General features: G+C 39.1%; 1 protein-coding gene across 2 annotated transcripts in view; it reads right to left on the bottom strand.

Moving 5' to 3' along the window:
- Window positions 1–11,575: 11,575 nt before the first annotated feature.
- The window catches only part of LOC120108724 (uncharacterized), a 99,126-nt gene continuing 88,690 nt past the window's right edge, over window positions 11,576–22,011 (bottom strand). The window contains exon 3 of one of the 2 annotated variants that reach the window (XM_088706857.1): window positions 11,576–11,632. In XM_088706857.1, coding sequence (XP_088562983.1) covers window positions 11,591–11,632 — 42 coding nt within the window. In that variant the 3' untranslated portion in view covers window positions 11,576–11,590. Of the gene's footprint in view, window positions 11,639–22,011 lie in introns of both variants that reach the window. The other variant, XM_088706858.2, reaches the window with a different exon arrangement.

Genomic DNA, 22,011 nt, shown 5'->3' with positions numbered 1-22,011 from the left:
CTCTACAAGTAATCCACACGAAGCTCCTGGAGTGATCCAATCCCGCGGAAGTGCTAGCTTGCGCAGGATCTTCCTTTGCTGAATTTTGATCTTTCCAACGCTATCAACTTTTGGTTCGCCTTCTTGGAAGAACTTGGAGGAATGGTTAGTAGGGATTGAAGAGGACTTGATCTGATCTAAAGGCTCTTATCTGGGATCCCTACCAGCTATGGCGAGATGGACTTAGAGGAAGATGAAAATGGGCGAGATGGAAGGCTGAATTTCATTCACAAAATTTCATTTCTTTTTTAGCCACAATTGGAACTCTTCTTTTAAAGGCGCGCCATCTGATCATTTGAATTCGAAATTCAAATGGAAATTTGGTAATCTTGTTGGCTCATGAAGGTGTTGGTTGTAACAAGATAGTTCTTATCTTGTTTGAATTCAAAATTCAAACAATAGAAAGTTCATGCAGGTGAGATAGGATCGAAATAGATGGTGCAGATATTCCATCATCATCTAACCATTCTCCCACGTCCCACGATCCAAATCCCTTCACTTTTCATTGAAAATCCACGTCCGGATCGAATCCTCCGAATTCAGCCCGTCCACGAGTTTCAGGATTTTCAGAAGGAGTCGACCTTCCCGATCTCGAGTCGACTCCAAGTCGCCTCGAGTCGACTCCTTCCCCTTCGAGTCGACTCCAAAGTCGACCCGAGTCGACCCCATAGCTTCGCAGGTCAACCCTGGCTGAGACGACAGAGAACTCCTAATACCCCCAACGAGTCGACCCTTTCAGAGCTCGAGTCGACCCCAACTTGCTTCGAATCGACCCCAAGGAAACTCGAGTCGACACCACCTGCAAAAACAAAAGTCGTTCTTTGCATTTTCTGAGAGAGTCGTCCCCAACTCATCTCCAGTCGACCCCTCTTTACTTCGAGTCGACCCCACCTGGGAAGAATTCGTTCTTTGGATTCTCTGAGAGAGAGTCGACCCCAGCCAAGCTTGAGTCGACCCCAGCCCATCTCGAGTCGACCCCTCTTTACTTCGAGTCGACCCCTGCGCCACTAATCCAATTAGGTCAAAACCAAAATTAAATCCAATTCAATTTGGCTCATTCTTAGTCCGTTTACTCAATCAAATCGAGTTTATTAGTAATCAAATTACTAATTAATCCTCCAATAATTACTTTAATTATTTTATAGGATAATTTGCCAATCGAATTGACCAAATTATTCCTAAATGATTCTCAATCATCCATCAGCTATCTTGATCAATCAGAAAACTTCTATGCGTGTGACCTCATTGGTTCGAACCTAAGCCGGTAGTACAGGAACGACTTCTTGCACTAATCGATGTGACCATCTAGCAATGGTATCCGACGTCGGGATAGGCCGAATATATGCGAAGCAAATATTCTGAAACCCTAGACTATGGTTACTGTATAATTCATCCCTTTGACTCCTAATGCTAGGATGACCTCAGAGTTCTGTCAACTCTCTAATCAGTACATCCACTATGTGATCAACTTTAGAAATCCTGTGACTCATCACAAGGATTGCCCTGGCCAAGATTTTGCTAAATTGAACACAGCATTATCTCCTACTTCCAGGAGGGGTCAATACCATCTTGACTCACGAACTGATTTCGCAAGTACTTGACTGCACCAGTAACCTTCCGTTCCAGAATTAGAAATTCTGCTAGTTCGGTACCAAAGTACAGTAAGTTGCTTGCTAATCACTGTGGTGATCTCAGGTCTGAGGGATATTTACACCCATATCCACTCGGAACATCTCTTGACAGTAGAGCGTTCCGGAATTGGTCACGTTCAGTGAAATGTACTCCACTTCACCTGTGTGACATATCAGTATCTCCACACTCCTTGGTTAAGAGGACAACCAACGTATATGTCTCATAACGACCTAATCTCGACAATGTTGTTGTCCTATTAACAGCATATCATTTGGTCGCAAATAGGTTTAAGAACATAAATCCTTCTTTATCATAAAATAAGTCTTAAGAACATCATATAAGAGATCATTTGAAGATGTACAATGAAATGATGAATAATGCCAAATAACACTTTATTAATTTATCAATCAATTCCCAACAATGAATATAAGAGATCAACACGCTGACGATTGACACGTAGGATACAACTCCCAACAATTACCCCCCCGGAAGACCAACAACAAGTTGAAGGAGAAGAAGAAAGAGAAGACCAACAAATCATGAGTAAAAGAACTAGAAGCCGAGCTGGGGAAAAGATCCCACAGTGTCTCTTATTCTCCTCCCCCCATCGAACGATTGTTGCTGCTCAATTGTCTGCGGAACAGCAGACCTTCCGGAGCTGCTCGCTCAATCGCTGCTGAAGAGAACATAATCTCCAACACCAAACTATTTCAACCACAGTCTAGACCAACAGTGACCTACAAACAACATCCACCATGAAAAGCCTGACCATATCATTCAAAGTTGACAGCAAGAAGCAACAAAAGCATAGAAATTACTATAATCGATCCATGAAAACACTAAAGTTATATGTGTGCCCCAGTCACAAAGGCAAAAAATAGCATACAGAACCACTTATTGAACACGTGAAGATTGAACATAGGTGAGATCAACTGAATAATGCTTATTGAACATTGAATTAAAACAACAAAATGCACATTACCATAGCCCAAAAAAATAAAATTGTTGGTTCAAAAATTAACTATTTATCAACGCCAGATACGATGACTAGAAGTGCAATCAACTAGCAGAACATTTCATCCACAGTTCAAACCAACAGTGACCTACAAACAGCATCTACCAAGAAAGGGTCGATCATATCATTCAAAGTTTATAGCAACAGGTAACAAACGCGCAGAAATTACTAATAATACATCCACGAAAACACTAAAGTTATGTGTCTCAGTCACAGTGGCAAAAAACAGCATACAGAACCACATAATGCCAACATTAAATAGATGCGGGGGCATTCCACAAACGTGGTGCGGGCAACAACAAATTAAAGCGGGTGGACAACCAATTACATCACCAAGACTAACAGACCCAAAAAAAGTTTGCCCAGAACTTGATGACCATCCTTCACATGTCATCAAATGGAGCAAGCAACGGCAGCCAACCGAAACAACAACCAGCACAAATTTATGCACAACAACCAAGTAGGATGAGAGATATAAAAGCAATAAAATAATCCAAACTCTTTATATGAAGAACCAGAGAACTAGTCTTAGCATTTAACGAAATAAGCCTCCGGAGAAATCCTAAATAGCAACCTTTTAAGCTTAATGGTTTAGGATTTCCCATGAATTTAGCATGTCAGAGATCATTTCACAAGCCAGAACATTAACAATTGAAAAGAGGGAGAGAGAGCACATCGAAACAATATAGAACATAACCACCAGAACCAAATTAAACGGAGTCCCACAAACAGCCAAGAATGCCAAATCCAAGATTGCCTCGTCGTCAAGAAAATAGCCGCTTTCCTTTCATAGCAAAACCCGGGTCCAAGAATCATCACAACCTTCTGGAGAAAATGGCCTTAACATATAAATTCAAAAGCTGTCAATAAAAGAATAAAGTGCAATATTTAATGAACAAATCAACCAACAGAAGAGTAGGAAAAGAAATGGTATACAGAGTTGAGTAGGAGGAAAGGCATTTAGCGATCCAAAAATCTTGTCCAGTCTCCAATAGGCTGCAGCAGTAGCCTGCAGAACAATGGACCTTCCAACTTGCAAAGCATAAAATTTTTATATTTTATTTCCGCCCTTTCCAATTTGATTAGCAAATAATACTACGAAATAGCTAGGAAGAAAAAGGGGCAAATAAATAGCTATGAAGAAAAAGGGGCAAATAAATAGAAGTGAATCTTATAAATAACAAATTCGGAATAATTCTAGTAGTCAAACAATAGTAATAAGTTTATAAGGAAAGAGTATTTCATGAACAGTTGTAGTGGAAAATCAAATTCAAACTATTGTATAGAAATTCCTGCAGCAGCAACCGATAGACCACCACATAGCAATAGAGTATGATCCAGGCCTCTGAAGCATAAAAGTTTACAAGTGAATCAAATTACCACCAGATATACAGAGATAAGTAGCAAGATCAGGAAAAATAAAAGTAGACAAAGGACCAGAATAAATAATTGATTGATTGGATAACTGTTACCAAGACTAAGGACATCATCATGGGAAAGTCCAAAGAGATTACCCTAGTTAATACCAACTCTAGAGAAATTTCTACCTCGGCTTCTGCAACTCCTACATAAAGGAAGCGCAAAAATGGAACTTAAAGTTATCGCCAGCACTAGTTGGCCTCTAAGCAAGCCACTTCGTCTTTTTTCACACTATTACTTGAAGAAAAGATGGAAAAAAGAGAATAACGAAGGATGACAGAATCCATGCAAGACCAAAAATTACCTGGGAAAGAATAAGTGAAATAAAAAAGAAGAGTCAGGAAAACTGAAAAAATGATGTTGGAATGCGAGTAGATTTGAAACATGTAAAAATGTGACAGCCTGTTATTGAGCAAACAACACCTGATTTTTGACAAGCAAAATACAAACTTTGAGGATTTGGGTTCTCGAAGTCAAAATCGTACCTTTTTTTATAGCATCCTTATCCCAAAACTTTCATCAGCCTCCAAATCCTATGAATTCTTCAGGAACAGAAGAAAAAACACATCAAAAGAAATATAATTACAGTTATGTAATTAAAGAAGTCATAAAAAAACATAATCTTCAAAAAACAAGAAATTAAAAGGAAAAAAGGGAAGAGGAAGAAGAGGCTCAAATTCACCACTTCCAGAAGTTCCTCGCCTATTGCTAGAGAAGCTGGCACGCAAAGAAGAGAACTGCAATTTTACAAGTCACCCATCTTCTCATCAATATACATACATACACAAAAAAGAGCAGAAGAAAGCTAGGGGGCAGGAGAGGTGGAAGGCTGAGCCTTTTTTACCAACATACAAGAACCAACTCTTTGAGAAGGCGATTATCCGTCACATTGTATGCCTGCCCGTGCTCCACCTAAAGCATGGAACCATTATAAAAGCCATTTTGAAGCTTATGTCTTGCATGACAAGCTCACAAAATCTCGAGCATTCGATAATCAGGTCTACTGCAATAAATAAATAAGGTTTACCGCAAATCTGAATATGACTCAAGAGGGTTCCCTCCCAGCCCACAACCTACCAGTACTTTCAAATCAAGATATGGTCAGAACCGGTCAGCAACACATGAATAACTTAATCTAGTATACCAATCTAAAATATGACTAGCTCTATTGATGCTTGTTGAACATCAAGAACAGATCAAAAAGCCAATCTGATTGAAGAAAGCACAGCCATAAGCAATAAAGGTAATAGTAAGGCAAATTGTTGGGAAATAAATCAAAATATACTTACGTACTTAAAGAAATACTGCGATCGGACAGTTTTTCGACCTTTGCATGTTGTTCCACCAATTAGATATGCTTGCTTAAGAGACATCAATGGTTAGGATTTATCAAGGACAGCTTCCACAGAAAATCACGAATCTAGCCCCTATAAAATGAGATGACCAGGAGTAGAAATAGTTCATTTGAAGGATAACACAGGAATGAGTAAAGATGCTGTCATCTTCACCCAAAAAGTTCGGACTTTTGCTGCAGCATAGGGTCCAACAATAGCTGAGAAGTGAGTACTAAGAAATCAAAACAGAAAATTTACCTAGAATACACGATATTTGGCTTTGTAACAAGTCAATCTCAGATCCAAAAATAAATCAGAGTCAACCAACATATGCTTATTGTTGGTCCATTTGAACTTCAGCAGATATGGCTACACCCTACAAAATGATAAGGATAAAACAATCATTCACAACTTAATAGAATATAATCATTACAAGATATCACAAATCTCACCCTTATTAGACATAATACATTCAAAAGAAAAAAAAAGGCGTCCCAAGGTTTCTGCCCCACAGGATCTCGAGAGGTGGTTCGAACACATAATATGCACAGGTCAAAATGGAACAACCTTACCACTGCACCAAGCCCCGCCCACATAAAATACATTAACAAACATACTAAAATTACAATACAAACTCAGGCATGAAAACATGAAAATTAAAGTTTCCAAGCAAATGGAAAGTCATGCAGATTCATTGTAACCAACAAGGTTAATAAAAAAAGATTAAAGGATTGGAATTACCACACGGTATGTCACAAGGATATAACCATAACTGATGGCCAGCAGACAAAACAATGAGAAATTCTTCCGATTCGAAACTTGATCTAATATAAAAAGGGATAGGAGCTATACAGGGATTAGTCTAATAGTTCTAAGATTATGTAAAAGCATTTTCAGAAGATCATGTCATTATCTCATGGCAACTGCATATGATATGATTTGAAAGTTGTACTAAAGGAACCCATCACTTTTGTCAAATAAAAGATTAAGCAACATACACAGCACATAAAAACCAAAACAAAAGTAGAGGTGTCACTGTCATGATGTATAGAAAACAAGGATGTAAATGTTAGAAAAACACCAGAGCATCCCAAATTAAATGAGAGCAGAAATAAAAATAAAAAAACAAATTAAATTAATTAGCCAATCGCAACAATTAGGAGAAAAGTTATCCAATGGTGAAGCAGGCATTTCAGCTAATTTAATAACAAGAGACATAAAAGAATTGCAGAAAAATATAGCACGAGCCCATCTATTTATGGTCGGGATTTTGTGAAGGAGAAAATGTAAATATGCGACACATTCTAGTATTGAGCAAACAACTCCAGATTTCTGACAAGCAAAATACGAACTTTGAGAATGTGGATTCTCAAAGTCAAAATCGTACCTTTATTGATACCATCTTTATTTCGAAACTATCAACGGCCTCCAAATCCTACAAATTCTTCAGGAATAACAGAAAAAACACATCAGAAGAAATTTAATTACAGTTTTGTAATTAAAGAGGCCTTAAAAAAATATAATCTTCAAAAAACAAGAAATTAAAAGGCAAAATGGGAAAAGGAAGAAGAGGCTCAAATTCGCCACTTCCCGAACTTCCCCGCCTATTGCTAGAGAAGCTGACACGCAAAGAAGAGAAGAGCAATTTTACAAGTCACCCATCATCTCATCAAGATACATACATACACAAAAAAGAGGAGAAGATCCCCGCTCCTCTTCTCCTCGGGTGATGACCCCTCCAACTTACAATGAATGCAGATTGGTTGCCAGCAATGTAGTAGACCTTCCGAAAATGCCTCACCTATTGCTAGAGAAGATGGTAAGCAAAGAAGAGAACAAATTTAGAAGTCACCCCTTGTTGCATCAATATTCATGCATAAATGCATCCATACAAACAAAAAAGCAAGGAATGCTGTACCGGCCGGTTCAGCCCGTACCGAACCGATACTGGCTTGGAAAGGTCTGGTTCGGTGTTAAAAACCCGTACCGGCCCGAACCGGCTAACCGTATCTGCCCGTACCGGTTCCAAATTCTTTTGGAGCTTTTGGATACGTGAACCAAGAGGGTTCCCTCCCAACCTGCAAGCTACCAATGTTTTCAAATCAAGATCTGGCCAGAACAGGTCAGCAACACATGGATAATTTAATCTAGTATACCAGTCTAAAAATTGGTGTCCAAGACTATTGATGCCTGTTGAACGTCAATAATAGACCAAAAAGCTAATTTGATCCAAGAAATCACAGCCTAAAGCAATAAAAGTAATACTATGACAAATTGTTGGCAAATAAATCAAAATATACTTACATACTTCAAGAAATACTGCGATCGGAAAACAAAGATGTAAATGTCAGAAAAACACCAGAGCATCCCAAATTAAATGAGAGCAGAAATAAAAATGAAAAAACAAATTAAATTAATTAGCCAATCGCAACAATTAGGAGAAAAGTTATCCAATGGTGAAGCAGGCATTTCAGCTAACTTAATAACAAGAGACATAAAAGAATTGCAGAAAAAAATAGCACAATAAGATTCACACAAACTGGTAGTTCATGTAAAAAAGCCCATCTATTTATGGTCGGGATTTTGTGAAGGAGAAAATGTAAATATGCGACACATTCTAGTATTGAGCAAACAACTCCTGATTTCTGACAAGCAAAACACGAACTTTGAGAATGTCGGTTCTCGAAGTCAAAATCGTACCTTTATTGATACCATCTTTATCTCGAAACTATCATCAGCCTCCAAATCATATGAATTCTTCAGGAACAGCAGAAAAAACACATCAGAAGAAATTTAATTACAGTTTTGTAATTAAAGAAGCCTTAAAAAAAATATAATCTTCAAAAAACAAGAAATTAGAAGGCAAAATGGGAAAAGGAAAAAGAGGCTCAAATTCGCCACTTCCAGATGTTCCCCGCCAATTGCTAGAGAAGCTGACACGCAAAGAAGAAAAGAGCAATTTTACAAGTCACCCATCATCTCATCAATATACATACATACACACAAAAAAGAGGAGAAGATCCCCGCTCCTCTCCTCGGGTGATGACCTCTCCAACTTACAATGAATGCAGATTGGTTGTCAGCAGCGTAGTAGACCTTCCAAAAATGCCTCGCCTATTGCCAGATAAGGTGGCATGCAAAGAAGAGAACAAATTTAGAAGTCAACCCTTGTTGCATCAATATTCCTGCAAAAATGCATCCATACAAACAAAAAAGCAAGGAATGCTGTACCGGCCGGTTCAGCCCGTACCGAACCGATACTGGCTCCGAACGGTCTGGTTCGGTGTTAAAAACCCGTACCGGCCCGAACCGGCTAACCGTATCGGCCCGTACCGGTTCCAAATTTTTTTGGAGCTTTTGGATACGTGAACCAAGAGGGTTCCCTCCCAACCCGCAAGCTACCAATGCTTTCAAATCAAGATCTGGCCAGAACAGGTCACCAACACATGGATAATTTAATCTAGTATACCAGTCTAAAAATTGGTGTCCAAGACTATTGATGCTTGTTGAACGTCAATAATAGACCAAAAAGCTAATTTGATTCAAAAAATCACAGCCTAAAGCAATAAAAGTAATACTATGACAAATTGTTGGCAAATAAATCAAAATATACTTATATACTTCAAGAAATAATGCGATCAGAAAATTTTTCGACCTGAGCACGCTGTTCCACCAATCAGATATGCTTGCTAAAGAGACATCAATGGTTAGGATTTATCGAGGACAGCTTCCACAGAAAATCACGAATCAAGCCCCTATAAGATAAGATGACTAGGAGCTGTAATATTTCATTTAAAGGCTATCAAAGAAAGGAGTAAAGATGTCATCATCACCCAAAAGGTTCGGACTTTAGCTGCTGCATAGGGTCAGCAATAGCTCAGAAGATAAATAGATAAGACAACAGCAGACACGAATATACTTGAACAGTTTTTATGAGTTTGGTAAAATTCTAGGATGATGCAATTTGAAGGTCCAAGCCACAAAAACTGATGAAGTAGATTTACCATGAATAAAGCGAAATGCAAAGTGTATAATCAACATAAAAGTTGTGGTTAAAAAGGGATAGCTGGCAAAGAGAGTGGCTATCCATAATTACCTAAACTACAAAGGCCGGCGGACAATAGAAACTCAAGCAAGTACATTATCATCTGAACGCAATACAAGTGTACTATTTATGTAAATAAATTAAACAAACTTAGTCTCAAACTAGGTGGAATCAAGAAACTTCATCTCATCTAAAGGGAACCAGAAAGACTATGGCCGTCAAACCACGTACAGGTCAAGGAATTATCTGTGTTCAATAGAAATCATTAGGTCTAGCATGGAAGGTGCAAGAAGACAACGTTTTTTATTAAAAAAAGAAAAAAAATATTAAAAAATGTTAGAAAAAAGAAAAAGAAAAGAAAAGAATGGCTTCCAATAATAAAGAACACAAAGCTATATCCACTACAGGCCAGACACAAGTCAATTCTTGTATAAAAATAAATGGAGCCTTTTTGGAAGCCAAAAAAGGAATCATGTTTAGCCTACGAGAAGTGAGTCCTAAGAAACCAAAACAGACAATTTACCTACAAGACACAATATTTGGCTTTGTAACGAGCCAACCTCAGTTCGAAAAATAAATCACCGAGTCAACCAGATATGCTAATTGTTGGTCCATTTGAACTTTAGAAGATAAGACTACATCCTAAAAAATAATAATCATAAAACAATCATTCACAACTTAATATAATATAATCATCCCGACATATCACAAGCCTTATCTTTATGATACATAATACATTCAAGAAAACAAAAAAAGGCATCCCCAAGGTTTCTGCCACTTAGCATCTGAGGTGTTTCGAATACATGATGCACAGGTCAAATGGAGCAACCTTACCATTGCACCAAGCCCCGCCCGCACGTAATACATTAACAAACATGCTCAGGCATGAAATCATGAAAATTAAAGAGAAAGAGAGGTTGAAAAAGAAATGGTAAAGTATCCAGAACAACATGCAGAAATGTTTTCCAAGCCAATGGAAAGTCATGCAGATCAATGTAACCAACAAGGTTAACAAAAAATGATTAAATGATTGAAGGATTGGAATTACCACACAGTATGTCACAAGGATATAACCATAACTGATGGCCAGCAGACAAAACAAAGAGAAATTCTTCTGGTTCTGAACTTGATCTAATATAAAAAGGCATAGGAGCTATACAGGGATTAGTCTAATAGTTCGGTTCTGAGACTATGCAAATGCATTTTCAGATGATCATGTCATTATCTCATGGGAACTGCCTATGATACTATTTGAAAGTGTACTAAGAGAACCAACCACATTTGTCAAATAAAATATTAAGCAACATACACAGCACATAAAAATGGGAGCAAAAGTAGAGGTGTCACTGTCATGATTTATAGAAAACAAGGATGTAAATGTTAGAAAAACACCACAGCTTCCCAAATTAAATGAGAGCAGAAATAAAAATGAAAAAACATATTAACTTAATTAGCCAATCGCAACAAATGGGAGAAAAAGTTATCCAATGGTGAAGCAGGCATTTCAGATAACTTTATAACAAGAGACGTAAAAGAATTGCAGAAAAAAAAAAAGCACAATAAGATTCACACATAAACTGGTAGTTCATGTAAAAGAGCCCATGTATTTATGGTCGGGATTTTGTCAAGGAGAAAATGTAAAAATGTGACACATTCGAGTATTGAGCAAACAACTCCTGATTTTTGACAAGCAAAATAGAAACTTTGAGAATTTGGGTTCTCGAAGTCAAAATCGTACCTTTATCGATACCATCTTTATCTTGAAACTACCATCAGCCTCCAAATCCAATGAATTCTTCAGGAACAACCGAAAAATTACATCAAAAAAAATTTAATTACAGTTATGTAATTAAAAAAGTGCTACAAAAATATAATCTTCAAAAAACAAGAAATTGAAAGGCAAAAAGGGAAAAGGAAGAAGAGGCTCAAATTCACCACTTCCAGAAGTTCCTCGCCTATTGCTAGAGAAGTTGACACGCAAAGAAGAGGAGTAATTTCACAACTTGCCCATCATCTCATTAATATACATGCACGCAAAAAAGAGGAGAAGATCCCCGCGCCTCTTCTCCGATGGTGATGACCTCTCCAACTTACAATGAATGCAGCTCAGGTGCCAGCAATGTAGCAGACCTTCCACATATGTCTCGCCTATTGCTAGAGAAGATGGCATGCAAAGAAGAGAAGAACAATTGTTAGAAGTCACCCTTGTTGCATGAATATTCATACAAAAATAAATCCGTACACAAAAAAGCGAAGAAGAAAAGGAGAAGGAACAATGCTTGAAAGGTAACTGAGAAATCACTATAGATGCTCACCTCCTCTCTCAAGTAGAAAGCTAGGAGAAAGGAGAGGTGGAAGGCTGAGCCTTGTTTACCAACATATAAGAACCAGCCCTTTGAGAAGGCGATTATCCATCACATTGTATGCCCGCCCATGCTCCTAATTCTTGGAACCATTATAAGTACCATTTTGAACCTTATGTCTTACATGAAAAGTTAACATAATCTGCGGCATTAGATAAACAGGTCTACTGCAATAAATAAATAAGGTTTACTGCAAATCCGAATATGACTCAGAGGGTACCCTCTCAACTCACAACCTACCAATGCTTTCAAATCAAGGTCTGGTCAGAACAGGTCAGCAACAAATGGATAATTTAATCTAGTATACCAGTCTAAAATTTGGTGTCCAGCACTATTGATGCTTGTTGAACGTCAGTAACAGACCAAAAAGTTAATCTGATTCAAGAAATCACAGCCTTAAGCAATAAAAGTAATACTGTGACAAATTGTTGGCAAATAAATCAAAATATACTTACAAACTTCAAGAAATACTGCAATCGGACAGTTTTTCGACCTGAGCATGCTGTTCCACCAATCAGATATGCTTGCTAAAGAGACATCAATGGTTAGGATTTATCGACAATTTCCACAGAAAATCACGAAGCTAGCCCCTATAAGATGAGATGACCATGAGATGACCAAACTATTTCATCCATAGTCTAGACCAACAGTGACCTACAAACAGCATCCACCATGAAAGGCTTGATCATATCATTCAAAGTTCAAAGCAAGAGGCAACAAAAGGATAGAAATTACTATAATCGATCCATGAAAACACTAAAGTTATATGTGTCTCGGTCACAAAGGCAAAAAATAGCATACATAACCCCATAATGCCAACATCAAATAGATGTTGGGGCATTCTACAAACGTGGTGCGAGCAACAACAAATTAAAGCAGGTGGACAACCAATTGAATCACCAAGGCTAACGGAACCAAAAAAAGTTTGCTCAGAATTTGATGACCATCGTTCACATGTCATCAAATGGAGCAAGCAATGGCAGCGAACTGAGGCAACAACCAGCATAAATCTATATACAACAACCAAGCAAGATGAGAGATATAGAAGCAATAAAATAATCCAAACTCTTTATATGAAGAACCAGAGAAATAGTCTTAGCATCTGACGAAATAAGCCTCCAAAGAAATTCTATATAGCAACCTTTTAAGCTCAATGGTTTAGGATTTACCATGGATTTTGTTTGATTCTGGCTATTCACATTTCTTTATTTCAGTCAGTTTTTCTAGAGAATTACACTGCATACCTAAAAATTGAGGCATGATTAATTTCGAGGATGAAATTTATTTAAGAGGGAAAGAATAAATGTCCGGGCCCGATACTAACTAGGCTCAATACTTTTGAGGCCCAGTTTAAGGATATTTGCGCCAGGTCATTAATGGGGCCGTATTGGGCCCATGGATGGCAACCCTCGCCTCACGCCTGAGGACTGAAGTGACGGGCCCCAGCTGGCCAGCGGGGGGAAGGCCAGCTGTTGGGCCCTCATCCATGCAAAATGGGAGTCTGCCACCTCTCACCCAGGTTGAAAGGACAAGCCCAGCGGGCCAGAGGGAAAGGGCAGCTGTAGGCTTCGGAAGCAAGGAGGAAGGAGAGGGTGCCACCTCTCCAAGGGTCACCTCCTAAGCAGAGTTTATTTAAACTCTCAGTTTCTTAACTTAGGAGTTAATATACCCTCTTATTCCTTAGCCCTCTGGAGTACTGTACCAGAGAAGCCGAACCCTAGAGCCGAAGGTTGAAGGAGCTGAACCTCTGAAGCCCTAGGAGAGGAAGGAGGGATTTCTTGAAGGTTGTACTGCTCGTGCTATTGTGGGCGGTAGTCGGCAATAGCACGGCCGTGTCGCGGATCGTGTCCGGGGCGTGACATATGTCACTTCAGTTGTGGATATGATAAAAATAAAAAAGGGAACAGAAATACTTTGAACACACCTGCAATTAATATAACTTATGACGTGAATGCTTTAAGGCCTGTAGCATCACGTGAAGATTGAACTTAGGTGAGATCAAATGAATAATGCTTATTGAACATTGAATTAAAACAACAAAATGCACATTATCATAGCCCAAAAAAAAAAATTTGTTAGTCCGAAAATTAACTATTTATCAAAGACGGATACAATGACGGGGAGTGCAATCAACTAGCAGACCATTTCATCTACAGTTTAGACCAACAAGGACCTACAGACAGCATCTACCAAAAAAGGGTTGATCATGCCATTCAAAGTTGACAGCAAGAGGTAACAAATGCAAAGAAATTACCATAATCCATCCATGAAAATACTAAAGTTATGTGTCTCAATCACAGCGGCAAAAAACAGCATACAAAACCACAAAATGCCTACATTAAATAGATGTTCGGGCATTCCACAAACGTGGTGCGTGCAACAACATATTAAAGCAGGTGGACAACCAATTGCATCACCAAGACTACCGGACCCAAAAAAAGTTTGCTCAAAATTTGATGACCATCAATTACGTGCCACCAAACGGAGCAAGCAATGGCAGCCAACCGAAACAACCACCAGCATAAATTCATGTACAACAACGAAGCAGGACGAGAGATATAGAAGCAATAAAATAATCCAAACTCTTTCTATGAAGAACTAGAGAACTAGTCCTAGCATTTAACGAAATAAGCATCCGAAGAAATCCCATATAGCAACCTTTTAAGCACAATGGTTTTGAATTTCCCGTGGATTTAGAATGTCAGAGATCATTTCACATGCCAAAACGTCAACAATTGAAAAGAGGGAGAGAGAGCACAATGAAACAATATAGAACATAGCCTCCAGAACCAATTGAATCACCAAGGCTAATGGAACCAAAAAAAAGTTTGCTCAAAATTTGATGACCATCGTTCACATGTCATCAAATGGAGCAAGCAATGGTAGCGAACTAAGACAACAACCAGCACAAATCTATGTACAACAACCAAGCAAGATGAGAGATATAGAAGCAATAAAATAATCCAAACTCTTTATATGAAGAACCAGATAAATAGTCTTAGCATCTGACGAAATAAGCCTCCAAAGAAATTCTATATAGCAACCTTTTAAGCTCAATGGTTTAGGATTTCCCATGGATTTTGTAACATCCGGGCCTGATACTAACTGGGCCCAATACTTCTGAGGCCCAGTTTAAGGGTATTTGGGCTCGGTCGTTAATGGGGCCGTATTGGGCCCATGGATGGCAACCCTCACCTCACGCCTGAGGACTGAAGTGACGGGCCCCCGCTGGCCAATAGGGGGGAAGACCAGCTGTTGGGCCCTCATCCATGCAAAATGGGAGTCTGCCACCTCACCCAGGTTGAAAGGACAAGCCCAGCTGGCCTGAGGGAAAGGGCATCTGTAGGCTTCCGGAGCAAGGAGGAAGGAGAGGGTGCCGCCTCTCCAAGGGTCACCTCCTAAGCAGAGTTTATTTAAACTCTCAGTTTCTTAACTTAGGAGTTACTATACCCTCTTATTCCTTAGCCCTCTCGGGTACTGTACCAGAGAAGCCGAACCCTAGAGCCGAAGGTTGATGGAGCTGAACCTCTGAAGCCCTAGGAGAGGAAGGAGGGATTTCTTGAAGGGTGTACTGCTCGGCTGTAGCCAACCCGGAGCAAGATATGACCTGATTTACTTAAATGGGTTTAAACAAAATAAAAAGAGGGAAAGTTCCTCTGTGGAATGTTTCTCCCCTCTGTTTCAACAGTAAAACAGAGGAAAAAAGAATCTGGCACAGAGATGGAAGAAGAAATACCCTATACTACCTTATATGACACACGGCAAATATTTTAAATATATGACAGTTTGACAAGTCTGACTACCCTGTTACCCATGTATGAGGCTTCGTGCTATTGTGGGCGGTAGTCGGCAATAGCACGGCCATGTCACGGATCCGGGTCCGGGGCGTGACATATGTCACTTCAGTTGTGGATATGATAAAAATAAAAAAGGGAACGGAAAAACTTTGAACACAACTGCAATTAATATAACTTATGACGTGAATGCTTTAAGGCCAGCAGCATCACGTGAAGATTGAACTTAGGTGAGATCAAATGAATAATGCTTATCGAAAATGAATTAAAACAACAAAATGCACATTATCATAGCCCCAAAAAAAAAATTTGTTGGTCCGAAAATTAACTATTTATCAAAGACAAATACAATGACAGAGAGTGCAATCAACTAGCAGACCATTTCATCCACAGTTTAGACCAACAGGGACCTACAGACAGCATCTACCAAAAAAGGGTTGATCATATCATTCAAAGTTGACAGCAAGAGGTAACAAACGCAAAGAAATTACCATAATCCATCCATGAAAATACTAAAGTTATATGTCTCAGTCACAGCGGCAAAAAACAGCATACAGAACCACATAATGCCAACATTAAATAGATGTTCGGGCATTCCACAAATGTGGTGCATACAACAACATATTAAAGCAGGTGGACAACCAATTGCATCACCAAGACTACCGGACCCAAAAAAAGTTTGCTCAAAATTTGATGACCATCAATTACGTGTCATCAAACGGAGCAAGCAATGGCAGCCAACCGAAACAACAACCAGCATAAATTTATGTACAACAACCAAGCAGGACGAGAGATATAGAAGCAATAAAATATTCAAACTCTTTCTATGCAGAACTAGAGAACTAGTCATAGCATTTAACGAAATAAGCATCCAAAGAAATCCTATATAGCAACCTTTTAAGCTCAATGGTTTAGAATTTCCCATGGATTTAGAATGTCAGAGATCATTTCACATGCCAGAACGTCAACAATTGAAAAAAGGGAGAGAAAGCACATCGAAACAATATAGAACATAACCTCCAGAACCAAATTAGATGGAGTCCCACCAACAACCAAGAATACCAAATCTAGATTGAACAAACACCGATCAAAATATTATCTCACTATTATTCAAGTCCAGAGAGAACTTAAAGCAAAGTTGACAAAATAAAATATCTGAACCAAGTTCAAAACTTTTGAAGATATACTGAAGAAAAGGGAGAGAGGGAGAGAGACTTTGACCAAGATCTCCCCACTTCCTACACTCTCCACCTAAATCTACTTTAAAATCTCTCGGAAACACAACCGTAAAAAGAATATTGAAAACAAAAATCCCAGCAATTTGAAAGCAGGGAAGGGAAGATGGAGAGGGAAGGGGAAGATGGAGAGGGGGGCTCTGATTCACCGATTGATCTGCAACTAATAAATCAAAATGGCTGCAAATAGTTGCCTGCAAGATTGCCTTGCCGTCAAGAGAATAACTGCTTTCCTCTCAATTGTAGCGAAACCCTCGAGCAAGAATCATCATAGCCTCCTTGTAAAGAACCCAAAAGCAGCGCCGCTCTCCCAATTTGGGAAACAAAGAATAAGAAAAGCAAAAGAGAAGGCACATAAACAAAGAGAAAAAGATAACAAGAAGCACAACATCGCGACCATTATCCACCCGGGAGACCAAGAACAAGTAGGAGGAGAAGAAATAGAATACCAGTAAATCTTGAGAAAGAGAACTAGAAGCCGACCTAGGAAAAAGATCCCACAATGTCTTCTTCTCCTCCCCCCTTCTAACCATGGCCGCTGCTCGGATGTCTGCGAAACAGCAGACATTCAAAAGCTGCTCGCTCTACCGCTACCGAAGACGACATAACCGCCCGCACCAAACTATTTCAACCACAGCTTAAGAGTTTAGACCAACAGTGACCAACAAACATTATCCACCTTGAAAGGCTTGATCATATCATGACAGGAAGAGGTGACAAAAGCACAGAAATTACTATAATACATCCATGAAAACACTAAAGTTTTATGTGTGTCTCAGTCACAGCAGCAAAAACAGCATACAGAACCACATAATGCCGACTTTAAATTGATGTTCAGGCATTCCACAAATGTGGTGCTTGCGACAACAAATTAAAGCAGGACGACAACCAATTGCATCACCAAGACTAACGGACCTAAAAGAAGTTTGCTCAAAATTTGATTAACATCATTCACATGTCATCAAATGGAGCATGCAATGGCAGCCAACCAAAACAACAACCAGCACAAATTTATCTACAACAACCAAGCAGGATGAGAGAAATAGAAGCAATAAAATAATCCAAACTCTTTATATGAAGAACCATAGAACTAGTCTTAGCATCTAGCTAAATAAGCCTCCGAAGAAATCCTATATAGCAACCATTTAAGCTCAATGGTTTAGGATTTCCTATGGATTTAGCATGTCAGAGATCATTTCACATGCTATAACATTAACAATTGAAAAGAGGGAGAGATGGCACATCGAAACAATATAAACATAACCTCCAGAACCAAATTAGACAGAATCTCACCAACAACCAAGAATACCAAATCCAGATTGAACAAATAGCGATCAAAATATTCTCTCTCCATCAAAACCCTCATCCAAGAATCATCACAGCCTCTTTGTATAGAACCCAAAAGCAATGCCACTCTCCCAGTTTGCGAAACAAAGAAGAAGAAAAGCAAAAGAGAAGAAACATAAACAAACAAAGAGAACAAGATAACAAGAAGCACAACATCACGGCCATTACCGAAAGCGATCCTATGATGCTAGTAGTGATAGCATGTTGAAATTTAGAATTTTTCAAAAATAATGGCTGTACCTGTTGGGGTTGCCTACGTACCCCCTTCACAAGGGAGATCAAGCCATACGTAGTTCTTTTAATTTTGAAATTCACAGCGAAAAAATCGAATTAGACATTTTAATTCAGATATGCATAAGAAATCAAATTTCAAAGTACCACTACAAGTATATATGATCAATATGTCGGGATTGTTTAAACGATTAAGCTAAAATCATTGCACGATTAATTTCAGATCTGAAATGAGATTATTAATTAAGTTCTAAACTCAACTAATCTAACACCCAACTAATCTTCGAATGCCCATCGAATAGGCTCGGAAGATTACTCTGTGAAGAGCCCCAAAAGAGGTTTAACCCTCGGGGATTGAAACCTATAAGATATATCTTTGGACCTAGATTTATACGGATTATACCTTTATGAAATCTGAAAGTAACGGATCTGATGCTCGAGCTTCGTAGCCACACACTCGTCTGGCCTCTACAAGTAATCCACACGAAGCTCCTGGAGTGATCCAATCCCGCGGAAGTGCTAGCTTGCGCAGGATCTTCCTTTGCTGAATTTTGATCTTTCCAACGCTATCAACTTTTGGTTCGCCTTCTTGGAAGAACTTGGAGGAATGGTTAGTAAGGATTGAAGAGGACTTAGATCTGATCTAAAGGCTCTTATCTGGGATCCCTATCAGCTATGGCGAGATGGACTCAGAGGAAGATGAAAATGGGCGAGATGGAAGGCTGAATTTCATTCACAAAATTTCATTTCTTTTTTAGCCACAATTGGAACTCTTCTTTTAAAGGTGCGCCATCTGATCATTTGAATTCGGAATTCGAAATTCAAATGGAAATTTGGTATCTTGTTGGCGCAGGAAGGTGTTGGTTGTAACAAGATAGTTCTTATCTTGTTTGAATTCAAAATTCAAACAATAGATGGTTCATGCAGGTGAGATAGGATCGAAATAAATGGTGCTGATATTCCATCATCATCTAACCATTCTCCCACGTCCCACGATCCAAATCCCTTCACTTTTCATTGAAAATCCACGTCCGGATCGAATCCCCTGAATTCAGCCCGTCCGCGAGTTTCAGAATTTTCAGAAGGAGTGGACCTTCCCGATCTCGAGTCGACTCCAAGTCGCCTCGAGTCGACTCCTTCCCCTTCGAGTCGGACTCCAAAGTCGACCCGAGTCGACCCCATAGCTTCGCATATCAACCCTGGCTGAGACGACAGAGAACTCCTGATACCCCCAACGAGTCGACCCTTTCAGAGCTCGAGTCGACCCCAACTTGCTTCGAATCGACCCCAAGGAAACTCGAGTCGACCCCACCTGGAAAAATAGAAGTCGTTCTTTGGATTGTCTGAGAGAGTCGACCCCAACCTATCTCCAGTCGACCCCTCTTTACTTCGAGTCGACCCCACCTGGAAAGAATTCATTCTTTGGATTCTCTGAGAGAGAGTCGACCCCAGCCCATCTCGAGTCAACCCCACTTTACTTCGAGTCGACCCCTGCGCCACTAATCCAATTAGGTCAAAACCAAAATTAAATCCAATTCAATTTGGCTCATCCTTAGTCCGTTTACTCAATCAAATTGAGTTTATTAGTAATCTAATTACCAATTAATCCTCCAATAATTACTTTAATTATTTTATAGGATAATTTGCCAATCGAATTGACCAAATTATTCCTAAAAGATTCTCAATCATCAATCAGCTATCTTGATCAATCAGAAAACTTCTATGCGTGTGACCTCATTGGTTCGAACCTAAGCCTCTAGTACAGGAACGACTTCTTGCACTAATCGATGTGACCATCTAGCAATGGTATCCGACATCTGGATAGGCCGAATATATGCGAAGCAAATATTCTGAAACCCTAGACTATGGTTACTGTATAATTCATCCCTTTGACTACTAATGCTAGGATGACCTCAGAGTTCTGTCAACTCTCTAATCAGTACATCCATTATGTGATCAACTTTAGAAATTCTGTGACTCATCACAAGGATTGCCCTAGCCAAGATTTTGCTAAATTGAACACAGCATTATCTCTTATTTTCAGGAGCGGTCAATTCCATCTTGACTCACGCACTGATTTCGCAAGTACTTGACTGCACCCAGTAACCTTCCGTTCCAGAATTAGAAATTCTGCTAGTTCGGTACCAAAGTACAGTAAGTTGCTTGCTAATCACTGTGGTGATCTCAGGTCTGAGGGATATTTACACCCATATCCACTCGGAACATCTTTTGATAGTAGAGCGTTCCGGAATTGGTCACGTTCAGTGAAATGTACTCCACTTCACCTGTATGACATATCAGTATCTCCACACTCCTTGGTTAAGAGGACAACCAACGTATATGTCTCATAACGACCTAATCTCGACAATGCTGTTGTCCTATTAACAGCATATCATTTGGTCGCAAATAGGTTTAAGAACATAAATCCTTCTTTATCATAAAATAAGTCTTAAGAACATCATATAAGAGATCATTTGAAGATGTACAATGAAATGATGAATAATGCCAAATAACACTTTATTAATTTATCAATCAATTCCCAACAATTAATATAAGAGATCAACACGCTGACGATTGACATGTAGGATACAACTCCCAACAATTACCCCCCGGGAGACCAACAACAAGTTGAAGGAGAAGAAGAAAGAGAAGACCAACAAATCGTGAGTAAAAGAACTAGAAGCCGAGCCGGGGAAAAGATCCCACAGTGTCTCTTATTCTCCTCCCCCCATCGAACGATTGTTGCTGCTCAATTGTCTGCGGAACAGCAGACCTTCCGGAGCTGCTCGCTCAATCGCTGCTGAAGAGAACATAATCTCCAGCACCAAACTATTTCATCCACAGTCTATACCAACAGTGACCTACAAACAACATCCACCATGAAAGGCCTGACCATATCATTCAAAGTTGACAGCAAGAAGCAACAAAAGCATAGAAATTACTATAATCGATCTATGAAAACACTAAAGTTATATGTGTGCCCCAGTCACAAAGGCAAAAAATAGCATACAGAACCACTTATTGAACACGTGAAGATTGAACATAGGTGAGATCAACTGAATAATGCTTATTGAACATTGAATTAAAACAACAAAATGCACATTACCATAGCCCAAAAAAATAAAATTGTTGGTTCAAAAATTAACTATTTATCAACGCCAGATACGATGACTAGAAGTGCAATCAACTAGCAGAACATTTCATCCACAGTTCAAACCAACAGTTACCTACAAACAGCATCTACCAAGAAAGGGTCGATCATATCATTCAAAGTTTATAGCAACATGTAACAAACGCGCAGAAATTACTATAATACATCCACGAAAACACTAAAGTTATATGTGTCTCAGTCACAGTGGCAAAAAACAGCATACAGAACCACATAATGCCAACATTAAATAGATGCGGGGGCATTCCACAAACGTGGTGCGGGCAACAACAAATTAAAGCGGGTGGACAACCAATTGCATCACCAAGACTAACAGACCCAAAAAAAGTTTGCCCAGAACTTGATGACCATCATTCACATGTCATCAAATGGAGCAAGCAATGGCAGC

Source organism: Phoenix dactylifera, chromosome 11 (assembly GCF_051530095.1).
Source record: "Phoenix dactylifera cultivar Ajwa chromosome 11, Ajwa_hap1_PhDact_Kaust_v1.1, whole genome shotgun sequence".
Lineage (NCBI taxonomy): Eukaryota > Viridiplantae > Streptophyta > Magnoliopsida > Arecales > Arecaceae > Phoenix > Phoenix dactylifera.
This window is presented reverse-complemented; position numbering and strand designations above follow the sequence as displayed.